The sequence below is a fragment of the Lolium perenne genome, chromosome 5, assembly GCF_019359855.2.
Source record: "Lolium perenne isolate Kyuss_39 chromosome 5, Kyuss_2.0, whole genome shotgun sequence".
In the NCBI taxonomy this organism is placed as follows: domain Eukaryota; kingdom Viridiplantae; phylum Streptophyta; class Magnoliopsida; order Poales; family Poaceae; genus Lolium; species Lolium perenne.
Genome location: NC_067248.2, coordinates 7,709,299 through 7,722,759, shown reverse-complemented (window position 1 = coordinate 7,722,759; position 13,461 = coordinate 7,709,299). Strand labels below are relative to the sequence as shown.

Sequence of the window (13,461 nt, the reverse complement as noted above, 5' to 3'; positions counted from 1 at the left end):
GAGGTTGTATTTCTGTACAGTGTTGTGACTATGATTTTGTTCCTTAACGAACGAAATCATAATTTATTGTATAGCCTGTGTAAATTGGTAGAATTATGTTTCTTCATAAAGTAAATTCGTTCCTCTGCGAATCCGAGGTTGTACTTTTGTCCTTGTGTCCCAAGCTCCCAATCAAGATTTTGTTCCACAACCGAACTGATCAAAATTGGTAGACTTTATGTTTATTCACAGAACTAATGCTGTTATTTCCTGATTGCGAAACTCATTCACATACTTGCATTGTTCAGATCACTTCATTTCACTTGCAGACATCTTCCCAACAGATTTTTCTTCCAAACACTGGAATGGATAAACTAAGAGTTTTAATGCCTTTTTTTATTGATGATTGGAAAAATACGAAAAAAAATCTAATAGGCCAAAGTCATTGCCATACAAATAATATATCCGTACAAAAAATGCCAAATAAGAGACTATCATGCCAGGAGCTTTATAATCCAGGAAAAGCCTCTCCAATCGGAGGATTTGGTAACTTCACATTCAAGAAGAGAAGGGGTGGATTTGACGATAAAAGCACAGGATTTACCGTCTGCATAGAAGATGCAGATATTGTCACCACAGCAAAAACTAGAGTACAAAAAAGAAGACCATGTATTCAAAATAATTGAACACCTCGGAACCCAATTTGACAGTCAAAATCAAAATTATACATGATACAATTGTTTTGGCACAGACATGACTACTTGCAAGCATCTTACATAGAGCACAGGAAAAAAGATACATGACTTGCACATCCCACTCACATGGGCAGTCAAATAAAAATTATACATGACACAATTGTTTTGATACATAAAACAGAGCTCCAAATCTTTCATGAATCGGCACAAAACTACAGTAAACAGACACCCATAGGGCCCCATCTAAATAATATATACAGGAGTCCTATCAACAATTCGCTCAAACGCACCACTCGATTCAGATCAGGGCTCCTATGGGGGGCATATATAAATATAATGCACACAACATCAGCGAGTATCGCGACAATCGTTTCTCTTATTATGGCCGTGACAAGAATGAAAATCGACAGACCTAGAAGGTGATGAGGCTGGCGATAACAAGGAAGCCGACCAGGATGAGCAGCGCCTTGAGATACACGTCTGCCTGCTGCTGTTGTTGCCCGTGCGGCCCATGCCTGGGACCAGCGTGGGCGTGTCCTGCATGCCCTCCATGGAAAGCATGCCCGTGGCCATGACCATGGCCGTATCCATAGGGGAACCCTGCTGGCTGCCCATACGCGGTCGCGTCCGGGAACCCATGCACCTGGAAGCTGAGCAGTGGGAACAGACCACCGAACGCGGCAGAGAATGTGTAATTTCCCCACCTCGCGTTGGCAAGCGGGACGCCGCCGCCTCCGCCCATGAACCACGGGTTCGGGTTCGCGTTGGGGAAGTGGTTGTTAGGATCAGCCTGTGGGGCCGTGGCAGGCCTCTGTCCAGTCGGCCGGTGGGGGATATCGGCTGCCCCGGGCACGTTCTTGGACCTTGGGTCAACGCGGTCTTTGCCGCGGCCGTAGAGCGGGACAAGCTTTTCCTCCTCAACGACGGCCTTGCAGACGGGGCACTCGGGGGAGTGCGAGTGGATGTGCAGCCACTTGTATAGGCATGGCCAGCAGAAGAGGTGCCCGCAGAGCGTCACGATGGGCTCCTGCGGCAGCTCAAAGCATATGTTGCACTCAAAGCTGCCCCCGCCGTCACCCACCACGCTGCTGCTGCTCGTGGACTCCCCAACGTTGGCCGCCATATCGGGCGCACGCTGCTCAGAGCTGCAATGCATGGAAATTGTTACAGATATCGGCAACACAACACGGAGTAGTTATGCTAGGCAATAATGGCGACAGCTTGTCAATTGTAGTGTATCTTTGTAAGTGAAAATAGCCAGACTTTTGTTTTGCCATGTAAGCATGTACTAACGCGCTAACGATTATGGATATGCAGGGCAAGACACTAACTTTGCGTGCTCAGACAGGTTCTCAAATGAAATGTCATCACAAATAAGTCTATGTACGAGGAACGAGTCTGAGATTTCACCATGTTGATATCTGTCCGATGGACCAAGTTCAAAGGAAACGGCTTCTCTACTGCATCAAAAAACCAATCCAAGCCTGAAAAGGAGAGTTGCGGTCGCTGGATACAACATGGCAGGTTTCCATTTCACCATGAACACTACTATGGGTTTGCAGGGAAGGGTACTAACTTTGTGTGCTCAAATCCGTGGCAAGTAAATCTTACACGAAAGCTATGAGTTGAGATTTCTCGGTTAGTTGTAAATTTGTTTAGCAGCAATCAGCAACCAGTATTAAAAACGAAGGAAGCTCAAACGAAAGGCATTAGTAGTTAAAAGGAGGAACAATAACGCTAAATCTACTGCACACAAAAAAAAAATCCCCAACCGCCTGTTTCGGCCACCTAAACGAAGGGAGACAGAGGGTGCCACCGACGAGATCTGAAGCTGAAACAGGGACGGAGCAGCTGCCTCAACGAAGCCTAAGCTCTAGAGTAGTGCTAAAACAAGCCGGCGCCGGCAGCTCAGGGGAGGCGACACGGCTAGAACGGCGACAGCCAGAAACTCCCCGGGCCAAAATCGGACGAAACCGACGGCACAGTGCCACCCCGAAGGAACCACCGCCAGGAAGAGCCATAAACCGTGGACGCGCGCCGAGGAATCTACCCGCCACCACCCACCCCGGCAGATCGCCTGGCTCGATCCCGCCAATCGGGGATGCACGCCCCCGCGATCTGGGCTGAGCTAAGAATCGCGTGGAGGGGGGGGGGGGGGAAATCCGGCGAGCGGATCGGGGAGGCTTACCGGCGGCGGCTGGAGCGAGGGGACGGCGAGGCGCCTCCCGACGACGACGAGAAGCTTCCGGGAAGAAGAAGCAGAGTAAAAAGTCTACTAGTCGCCAGCTGCGAGTTGGCATTAACTTTGATTGGTCACACAAGGCGACTCGCACGCGGACCGGCCTGCTTGCTTTCGGCCCAATACCGGTTCGTCTGTCTGGGCTTTAGGGTTTCGGCCCAATCTCTCACTGGCCGAGCACTCCCTCCATTCAGAATCAAGTTCAGGGTTTAGTCAAAATCAAAACTTGTAAAGTTTTATCAGGAATAGAAGAAAAATGTTAAAATTTATAATATTGAATACATATAGCTTGAAAATATAGTTTGTGAAGATTCGAATACGATAAAGTTTCCCGGTAGCAATGCAGCAACACGAAAGGCCTAAACCCTTCTCAATTCTTCCGGTACAGCCGCGTGACGCGGTCGAACTAATAAACGGAAAATGCAATAGACTATCAGATCGTGACTAAAAGAGGCGCTGAACTGGTGGTAGAAAGAGGCGTCAAATCACCGGTGTTTGCGCCGCTATCCCCTCTGTTCTCGAGCTCGGAATGGAATCCATGGAACATGTTCACCGACGTCTGGATGATGGCCCAGCGCGTCGACGTTGCCTTTTGGATAATCTTCATTGGCTCGTGGTAATCCTTGTCAAGGAACTTGCGCTCGTCGAACTCCGTGGGATCGCGACGGCCGTAGTGGTACACGCGGCCAGCACGGCTTTTTGCTGCGGAAGCGACTTAAAGTAGATTATGAAATGTTCCCCTCTCTTCTCGGAACCCTAAGTTAATTTAGGATAGGTCCAAGTTTATCGCACTCTCGAAACCCTTAATTCTATCTGGTGTCGAGAGAGAAACTTGTTCCCCCTTATGGGTGTAGTTTTATAAATAAGCGCGAAATTTCCCCAGATTTTCTATGCATGAATGCAATGCACACATTTGTTTCTTCTATTTTTGTAACCCCAATACCTGGGACATTACAAGGAACTTGTGCTCATCGAACTCTGCCTTGATCCTCGCCTAGTACTTCTCGTACTTTTGGGTGGCGCCGATGACCGAGTCGAGGCTCACTGTCGCCCACGAGTCGCAGAGGCACTGATCTTCCAGAACTTTTCACTTGGGGCCTCGTAAGCCCGAGTCCGCCTTCTTCTTCCTCACGCCGGTCGCGTCAACCTCGACAAGATCCTCTGCATCCTCCACGGCATCCTCCTCCTCGTCTTCTTCGTCGTCGTCCTCTTCGTCATCCTCGTCGCTGTCCTCCTCCTCGCGCGCTGCCTCCTCCTTCCCGAAGGAAGCAACGGCGCCCTCAAATTGGAGCGGACCCCTACGGCTAGTGAAGGCAACGCCGTCCGCATCGTGGCCTTGTTGGCGCTGCTGCTCGTCGTATTTCGGGGATAACACGACGTTCGGGTTGAAGCCACCGTGCGCCAGAGCATCCTCATACCGCGGCAACAAGCGCGGTGTCAGGCACCCGGGCGTCGCCGCTGCGGCCTCACCAAAGAAACCGGGTGTCGACGGGGACGCCACTCCCAGAATGTACACGCTCGTCGAACAACTCCATGGGCTTGCGGCGGTCGTAGTGGTACACGTGGCCAGCACGACTTTTTGCTGCAGAAGCGATGCCGTCGTCTTCCTCGCTTGCTCCACCATCCGCCGCTCCCTCCGCTTCGCCGTCGATAACTTGCGCTGCACGCAGTTTTCCTGCCACCGTTCTTCGGTCCACTCCTCTTGTTTCACCTTCACCGCCGGCGCCTTCCGCGGCTTCGCGAAGGGCGTCTTTGGCCCCTTCTTCGCTGCCTCCTTGTCCGGTGGCTTGGTGGCCGATTTCTTGGCTAGTTTTTTGGGAACTGCCGGCGCCATGGCTGGGAGAGAGTAGCGGCTGCGGGAGAGAGATAGTAGCGGCGACGGGAGAAAGAGAGTATTTGTGGCGGGGATAAATGAATCGGCGGGAGGGGTGAAATCTTTTGGCAGGGGTAGAGAAATGTGCGACTGCAGCGGGAGCTGGCGGGAGGGGCGTGATGTGATAAAAGACTAATTAAATTTCAATGTGTCACTGACGGGTCGAACCTGCTAGCCGCGGCTCGTTTGCTCGCTCTATCTGGCGCATCTGGACCGTCCCTATGGAGCGGAGACGGTCTCGAAACGCCGGACATCATATTGGATAGTGCGGAACGGACAACACGTTTGAGAACCCTCTGGAGAACCCGACGGAGATGCACTTTTTTTTTGAGGGAATAGGGAGATGCTCTTCTTGTACCGCATCCTTTTGTTCAGGCCGCCGGCCGGCCCATGGATCGAGCCGCCGGTATGGAGAGAAATTGCTGGGCCACGAGTTATAGGCCATACGTAGTACGTATTCCCTTCCGTATACTATTCATATTCACCCAAAAAATTGGAGAATGTCTGCTGCTGTTGTGGGGCCCGTCACACCTCGTGAAACGTGACCAATTTAAGCTCACAGTCCGCCCGCAGCAGGGATCCTATTTTCGGACAGCGCCCCCAGCCCTACCGCCGCCGCCGCCGCATTCGCCTCGCTGCTCGTCCGCCGGTTGCCTACGCCATTTCGGTTCTCTTCGGGCGCGGCACTCCCCCCTCGCGCGCGGAAATGGAGCTCGGCGTCGCCTCCCCCTGCTGCGGCGATCCGCGCCGCTCCGCCGCTCAACAGGCAGGGACCGCGGACCTCGCTCTCACCGTCGCCGCCGTTCCCCCTGTCGCTTCAGGTACGTAGCTGCTTCCTTCCAACATAGCAATGCGTGGTGGGACGGGTTTGTTTTACAGAATATTAGACACCGATTTTGCGCTCTTTCTGAATTCTGATCAACTCTTGTGCTGTACCACTGTCACACCAGTGGGATCTGCAGCTAATAAACAGTCCTCCTTTCCTACTGCCGCAGATACCTCTACCCCGACTCTTCATCACGAGGCCCATGCCACAAACGGATGCCAAGCTTCTCTACCTACTAAACACATGTACGCCAATATGAACAGTGAGCTAGAAAAAAGAACTGTATACTACACGACGTCACCGCGATTCTTTTCAAATAAATTCTTCGGAATACCCAATTTTTATTGTGAGTCATGACTCTGAACCTTGTTCTCATGGTAATGGTTCTTTACAGGGAAACACCTGAGATGGCCGACTTGGACTGGGAAAACCTTGGCTTTACCCTCGTTGATACCGACTTCATGTACATGGCGAAATGTGGGCCGGATGGAAACTTCTCCAAAGGAGAGATGCTGCCGTTTGGACCTATAGCGCTCAGTCCTTCTGCTGGAGTCTTAAACTATGGACAGGTACGTCTGTGAGTGTGTACGTGTTGACGGCTTGGAGCAAGGATAACCTCTGAATTATATATCCCAACTCCCAAGTACTTAAACAATTAATGATTATTTTGGCATGTAGGGATTGTTTGAGGGCCTGAAAGCATACAGGAAAACCGACGGTTCCATCCTGTTATTCCGTCCGGAGGAGAACGCCAGAAGGATGGTAATCGGCGCGGATAGGATGTGCATGCCTGCACCAACTGTTGAGCAATTCATGGATGCAGTGAAACAGACCGTTTTGGCGAATAGAAGATGGGTGAGCGCTTTCTATCCAGTACTAACCCTTGTTGTGCTCATGGTTTCCCAACTTCTTACTTACTTCATGTTCTTTGTTTACTACTAGGTGCCTCCTACTGGTAAAGGTTCCCTGTATATTAGGCCGCTACTGATCGGAAGCGGGGCTATTCTTGGTGTTGCACCTGCTCCTGAGTTCACATTTGTCATTTATGTCTCCCCTGTTGGGAATTATTTCAAGGTTTGAACTGAGCTTTTTATCTTTTGCTCACACAAAATTACTTAGGCATTCATTGAAAATAGAAAACTCGGCCCGTGCAAAATCATCGCTACCAGTGTTCTTACCTTCTCAGTGATATAAGTATAGATGACTGGTAATTGTGTCACAAGTATATTTGCATTAGTACAAGCTCATCATCTGTGATGTAGTATCTAGAATAGCTTTCTCTTTCAAATTAAGGCTACCCTAGATGTTGATTAGTACATTTGTTAACTTTATTCTACAGGAGGGTTTAGCTCCTATTAAGTTGATTATCGAAGATAACTTCCACCGTGCTGCCCCTGGTGGAACTGGAGGCGTGAAAACCATTGGAAACTATGCCTCGGTAACTTTTGCATCTACATATCTGAAGGCTATATTTATCATATATTCATTTTGGGGCATCATTTACTTAATGATTACCACATTTTCTTAGACCCTTGCTTGCTCTTTTCTTATTTTACCTATGCTCATAGGGGATTGCAAATGATGAAATGTACAACCACAATACATAATAACCTTTGGTCAATATCCTTGAAATAGATGATTAAGTGCTCAAAACAGGTACTCCCTCCGTTCTCTTTTAATTGACTCGAATTTAGTACAACTGTATACTAAATTTGAGTCAATTAAAAAAGAACGGAGGGAGTATATAATTACATAACAAATAAATGATTAAACGTATGGCTTAATAACATTGGTCCTTTCATATTAGCTGCTCTTAGTGATTGGCTGGAGTCTATTTTCAGAAAAAAAAAATCTGAGGAACTTACAGTTGACACCCTTTTTCTATCGTTACAGATGCTAGATATCAGATTTATATGAAACACTATTTTATATGGTGCTAAATACTCATCTCACCCATTATTTTTTTGCTTTCTCATTATAATTTATTGTAAAAGTATGCGGGTCAATTTATTACGAATTTGAAGTCAGCGAGTCTGTGAGGGTTGTTAAGTGTACCTTGAACATAACAAGGGTCCTCGTGGTATTATTTCTGAATCTGAAACTGTGGTTACTTAATTTTCACACGTATCATGACCATGTAGGTGTTGAAAGCGCAGCGAACTGCAAAGGAGAAAGGATATTCTGATGTCCTCTATTTGGACGCCGTCCACAACAAATATCTGGAAGAAGCTTCTGCATCCAATATTTTTGTTGTGAAAGTATGATCCTTCGCATAGCAATTCTTGTCTTTTCCGTAAATCTGTTTCAGTGTCTGCACTTCTTCAGTTAGAAATAGTTTTTTTTGTAATCAAAACATATAAGGATGATCCATCAATAGATCACACCATTTGGTCAATATCCTAGTTATGCACAACCTGCCCACTCTTCTATAAAGTAATCAATTAAAAAAACAATGCTTAGCTAGCAGCAGGCTTACACTACGGGAGAGATGGAGTATGCCGACGGCCGCCAGCTGTCGGCACAGCCTAGAAGGCCGTCAGCACAGGCTGTGCCGACGGTGACCGTCGGCATAGCGTCGTCGGCATAGTTCTGGTCGGGGACTGCCCGATCACCGTCGGCACAGACTGGCCGTCGGCATAGATTGTTGTGCCGACGGTAAAACCGTCGGCATAGTATTTCAAAATTTTCAAAATTATTTTCGAAAAAGTATTAAAAAAAAATTGATAAAAAAAATTAAATTTTTTTTCACTTTTCTTCTTCTACTTTTTTACTTGTTAATCTTTCACAATCACACTTGGTACATTTAATCTTAGGTCAAATTGCACTTATGGTCAAACTTCCCAGTTGGTCACCCATCCTCACACTACTCCCGCCCCGGCACGATTAACTTCTTGGTTCTCTTCGGATGAGCTTTCCTAAAAGAAATGACACCTTGATGTTAATATTACCATATCTATCATATTAACCCTTTAACCGTGATGTCACACCTCTATATTTTTAAATTCTAAACAATTATTTAAGTAAACAACAATGAATATATATAAATAATAATAATATAGAATTTGAGAAACAATTAAATGATTTTATTTTTTGTTTTTTATTTAATAAGGAATAATTAATAACAGTAAATGCGAATTTGGCAAATAATATGTCTAAATTGATCAGAAAAATGAGTGGAATACAAATATGACATCCATATCATCTTTTGAACCTACAAAATTAACTTACCCAAAAATCATGAGCATTAGATCAAGTACCTCTAGTTTAAATTTGACTGACTTTATCGAAAATGAGGTGGGAAACGGCCTCGGCATGGCATAGTTTGCTGAAACAAGGTCATATTTGGCACGTGTGTGGGCCCTAGGATGGGAAGTAAGACCCCGGATGCGCATTTCAAATCCGATCCACGGTCGGCCATCTTTTCATTTTTAGCATGCCCAAACGGTTTTTTATTTGTGAAGCAGCTACATGGGGCGCATTTTAGTATGAAGTGAAACATCCGTGCGATGATAGTAGACCACCTACGCACCACCTATCACATGACATGTGCACGCGTTAGCTTTTTGGGAACTCATGCGGCTTCCAGCGGTGTCCCGCCGTATCCGCTGGAAACTGACCGGATTTGAACTAGGGGTCAACTATCCGTCGCTCCAGAAATTCCAGAAAAAAATGTTTTTAGTTCAACGACGCATCATTATATGTGCTAATTTTTGTCCGTTTAGTTTGTTCGCAAATGGGTGCACCCGCATGCCCGGTACGGCGATACCGCATGTCTCGGGGGTCCTGTTTTGGCCAGATGGCAATTTGAACGAAGTCAAAAAATTCCACAGAGTCGCGTGACGTCATTTTATATGTCATAGTAACTATTCCGTTTGTTAAAACTGGGATACGGCAATTATTTTGAAAAACCCTTCACGAAAAGGGCTATCACGTCCGGAGTTCTATGGATTTCAAGGGAAATGAGGTGGGAAACGACCTCGGCATGGCATAGTTTGCCGAAACGAGATCATATTTGGCACGTGTGTGGGCCCTAGGATGGGAAGTAACACCCCAGACGCGCATTTCTAATCCGATCCACGGTCGGCCATCTTTTCATTTCTAGCGTGCCCAAACGATTTTTATTTGTGAAGCAGCTACGTGGGGCGCATTTTAGTATGAAGTGAAACCTCCGTGCGATGATAGTAGACCACCTACGCACCACCTATCAGATGACATGTGCACGCGTTAGCTTTTTGGGAACCCATGCGGCTTCCGGCGGTGTCCCGCCGTATCCGCTGGAAACTGACCGGATTTGAACTAGGGATCAACTATCCGTCGCTCCAGAAATTCCGGGAAAATTGTTTTTAGTTCAACGACACATCATTATATGTGCTAATTTTTTTCCGTTTAGCTTGTTCGCGAATGGGTGCACCCGCACACCCGGTACGGCGATACCGCATGTCCCGGGGGCCCTGTTTTGGCCAGATGGCTTTTTGAACGAAGTCAAAAAATCCCACGGAGCCGGGTGGCGTCATTTTATATGTCATAGTAACTATTCCGTTTGTCAAAACAAGGATACGGAAATTATTTTTAAAAACCCTTCATGAAAAGGGCTATCACGTCCGGAGTTCTATGGATTTCAGGTGAAATGAGGTGGGAAACGGCCTCGGCATGGCATAGTTTGCCGAAACGAGATCATATTTGGCACGTGTGTGGGCCCTAGGATGGGAAGCAAGACCCCGGACGCGGATTTCTAATCCGACCTACGGACGACCATCTTTTCATTTTTAGCGTGCCCAAACGGTTTTTATTTGTGAAGCAGCTACATGGGGCGTATTTTAGTATGACATGAAACCTCTGTGCGATGATAGTAGACCACCTACGCACCACCTATCACAAGACATGTGGACTCGTTAGCATTTTGGGAACCCATACGGCCTCCGGCGGTGTCCAGTCGAATCCGTTGGAAACTGACCAGATTTGAACTAGGGGTGAACTATCCGTCGCTCCAGAAATTCCGGAAAAATTGTTTTAAGTTCTACGACGCATCATTATATGTGCTAATTTTTGTCCGTTTAGTTTGTTCGTGAATGGGTGCACCCGCACGCCCGGTACGGCGATACCGCATGTCCCGGGGGTCCTGTTTTGGCGTCCAAAAATCGTGACGTCATTTTATATGTCATAGTAACTATTCCGTTTGTTAAAACTGGGATATGACAATTATTTTGAAAAACCCTTCACGAAAAGGGGTATCACGTCCGGAGTTCTATGGATTTTAGGGGAAATGAGGTGGGAAACGGCCTCGGCATAGCATAGTTTGCCGAAATAAGATCATGTTTGGCACGTGTGTGGACCCTAGGATGGGAAGCAAGTCCCCGGACGCGGATTTCTAATTCGACCCACGAGCGACAATTTTTTCATTTTTGGCGTGTGTGAAAGCCATGAAACCTCGAACATTATAGCTCATTTCTAAAAAGATTTGTTTAGGTATTTGAAATATTCCATTTTTTATATTTTTCTATGATAGATCTTGTTTTTCTGCAAAATTTGATATATTATACTTATTTTTCTCAATTAGAATGATTTAGTTATGCTTTTTTGAAGACTGTCGTGCAGAAATAGAAAAAAGCTATGCCGACGGTATAACCGTCGGGACAGGTCTGTAGTAAAAAAAAAGAAAAAAAATGTTGTGCCGACGGTCAGACTGGTCCTGTGCTGATGGCCAGAATTGTGCCGACGGTGACCGTTGGCACAACCGGCTTGTGCCGACGGCCATTTTAACGCCGACGGCCATCTTTGTCGCCGCGGTCCGGATGCTTCTGTGCCGACGGCCCCGATATTTGGCCGTCGACACACACGGCGGCCGTCGGCACATCTGTGCTCTCCCGTAGTGTTAGCTCAGTAGCCCACGAAATTCCAGCATTTGTCATCCCCATTAAACCTATCATTTTCTGGCTTCCGAGTAGGGAAGTGGCATGAATATCCTTTAGGATGTGAACCCAGCTGATCTCTCAAAAAAGTTGTTTGCACAATTAGGTTCGTCTAGTTTGTTTCTCATCTTAGTTGCACAGAACATTGCTTGTTACTTTTGTGGGGGATGAATACTCATTCTAATTCTGACTTGTACCTTACTTTGTACTTGTATAGTGTTTATTTTTTGTTGAGGATTTTTTTTCGCCAAGTTAAGGACACTACAGAAATATTATTTACATTTGTTACGACCTCTTGCACCAGGGAAATACTATTTCTACTCCAGCAATAGAAGGAACTATACTGCCTGGTATAACAAGGAAAAGTATTATCGAAGTTGCCGAGAGCAAAGGCTATAAGGTAGATTTTTCATCTTTTTCATGGGTTCCAATTTCCAAAGAATTGTGCCTTAAACTATACATCTTGGTCAAAAAGGCTAGTTGGCCGTAATTATAAGGGGCACACCTTCAACACTGCAGTGTTTTGGCATGGTCAGCACTAGCAGGATCCATGGAGCAGGCTCATCTTTAATTTAAGTTCTTTAACTAGATAGATCCTACTTTCTGCCTCATCTGCTGAGCCTTTAAGAGTTATTGTTAGCTGATCATAGGGTCATTTATCAGATAACGAAAACCGTTAACAATTAACTGTTGATAGAAAGTAGTGTATGCTGCTTCTTATTCTATATGGTTTTAATTAACACAATCGGCTTCTTTTAAGGTGGAGGAACGCCCCGTGTCAGTAGATGAGTTGCTTGTTGCTGATGAAGTTTTCTGCACGGGAACAGCTGTTGTGGTTTCACCTGTGGGGAGCATCACGTATCAGGGGAAAAGGTGAAACACCTTTCTGCGTTGGAATTTTCCATTTTTGTGCCCTTCAGAATGTTTTTATTTGAGCACTGATGAAAATGCCATGTACTACTGCTAGATCTCAGACCCCATGCATTTTTCTGCTTTTCAGGGTAGATTACGAAGGCAACCATGGAGTCGGCGTCGTGTCACAGCAGCTATATGCCTCACTGACGGGCCTCCAGATGGGTCTTTTAGAGGACCGGATGGGCTGGACCGTGCAACTGAACTAGTATGGACTCTGATCTTCTCTCGACAGGTTCCCAGAACACTGCTGCGCACGATGGATGGATCAAACTCTTCAACTGCGGTCTAGTGAACTCTTGTTTACTGTTTGACTGCAAAATGTCAGTGTAACTCATCAATTAGTCACAGATTTGCTGAACACAACACAAGATACCATGTTTATCCTCTTTTGCTTTCAGAAAATAAGTGTTAGAAGGATGTACCGAGTGATGCAAAACTGAAAAATATATATCTTTGTGATGTAGTTTGATAAATTGCATCTTATGTTCATGATGCTGATTACAGCGTTGTTTTACTATCTTGTATAATGAGTGCAGCTTGAATGTGCTGTCGAGTATCGATAGTGGTTCAAAAAAAAAGAGGGTCAACAGCAAACAAACATATTGACTCAGCTTCAGCTCCAAGCCACGCCCCGTCGGCTCTATATCGTTGTGGAAGACGATGGGAAGTCATCGAATAGGACATCGACACTTATACCCAAGTTCACCAACCATAGATACAATGAGGTCGAGATACAATGGAATTCCTTCGGGAGGAAGAGAGAGTGAGACGAGGAAAGTTCTATTTTCTTCCTACCTCGCTACATAAAACCCGGCTGCTTATAACCCCGCACCAGACACAGCGACATGCATGCCACGACCATTTCCTACAGTACGTCTTCAGATGCAGAACCCGTATTCTCATTTGGCACTTCTCCCTTGTCCAGGACACCCTGTGTATCACCATGTGTTAGAGCATCAGGTTTACAGGTTCGGTTTGTAGGCTGTGTTCCGCGACAGCAGCGTCCGAACTTGTATACCAGAATT

The 13,461-nt window shown here is 46.4% G+C and overlaps 2 protein-coding genes across 2 annotated transcripts; one reads left to right on the top strand and one right to left on the bottom strand.

Moving 5' to 3' along the window:
• Positions 1-681: 681 nt before the first annotated feature.
• Positions 682-2,976, bottom strand: LOC127299049 (uncharacterized). The gene is made up of 2 exons (XM_051328929.2): positions 2,863-2,976; positions 682-1,819 (listed from the first exon to the last, which is right to left on the bottom strand). The coding sequence occupies exon 2, from the start codon at positions 1,795-1,797 to the stop codon at positions 1,087-1,089; it is 711 nt and encodes a 236-aa protein (XP_051184889.1). The 5' UTR covers positions 1,798-1,819; positions 2,863-2,976; the 3' UTR covers positions 682-1,086.
• Positions 2,977-5,784: 2,808 nt separating this feature from the next.
• LOC127299051 (branched-chain amino acid aminotransferase 2, chloroplastic) lies at positions 5,785-12,678 on the top strand. Its single transcript, XM_051328931.2, has 9 exons — positions 5,785-5,857; positions 6,007-6,181; positions 6,291-6,467; positions 6,555-6,686; positions 6,952-7,050; positions 7,754-7,870; positions 11,826-11,921; positions 12,282-12,394; positions 12,522-12,678. Coding segments are annotated over exons 1-9 (1,032 nt in total). The 5' UTR covers positions 5,785-5,855; the 3' UTR covers positions 12,643-12,678.
• Positions 12,679-13,461: the final 783 nt, after the last annotated feature.

Bases quoted from the DNA above. Each gene is read 5' to 3' on its own strand.
- LOC127299049 (XM_051328929.2), bottom strand. From the start codon at position 1,797: ATGGCGGCCAACGTTGGGGAGTCCACGAGCAGCAGCAGCGTGGTGGGT.
- LOC127299051 (XM_051328931.2), top strand. The intron at 6,182-6,290 runs GTACGTCTGTGA...TTTGGCATGTAG, and splicing joins GAGTCTTAAACTATGGACAG to GGATTGTTTGAGGGCCTGAA. The intron at 12,395-12,521 runs GTGAAACACCTT...TCTGCTTTTCAG, and splicing joins ATCACGTATCAGGGGAAAAG to GGTAGATTACGAAGGCAACC.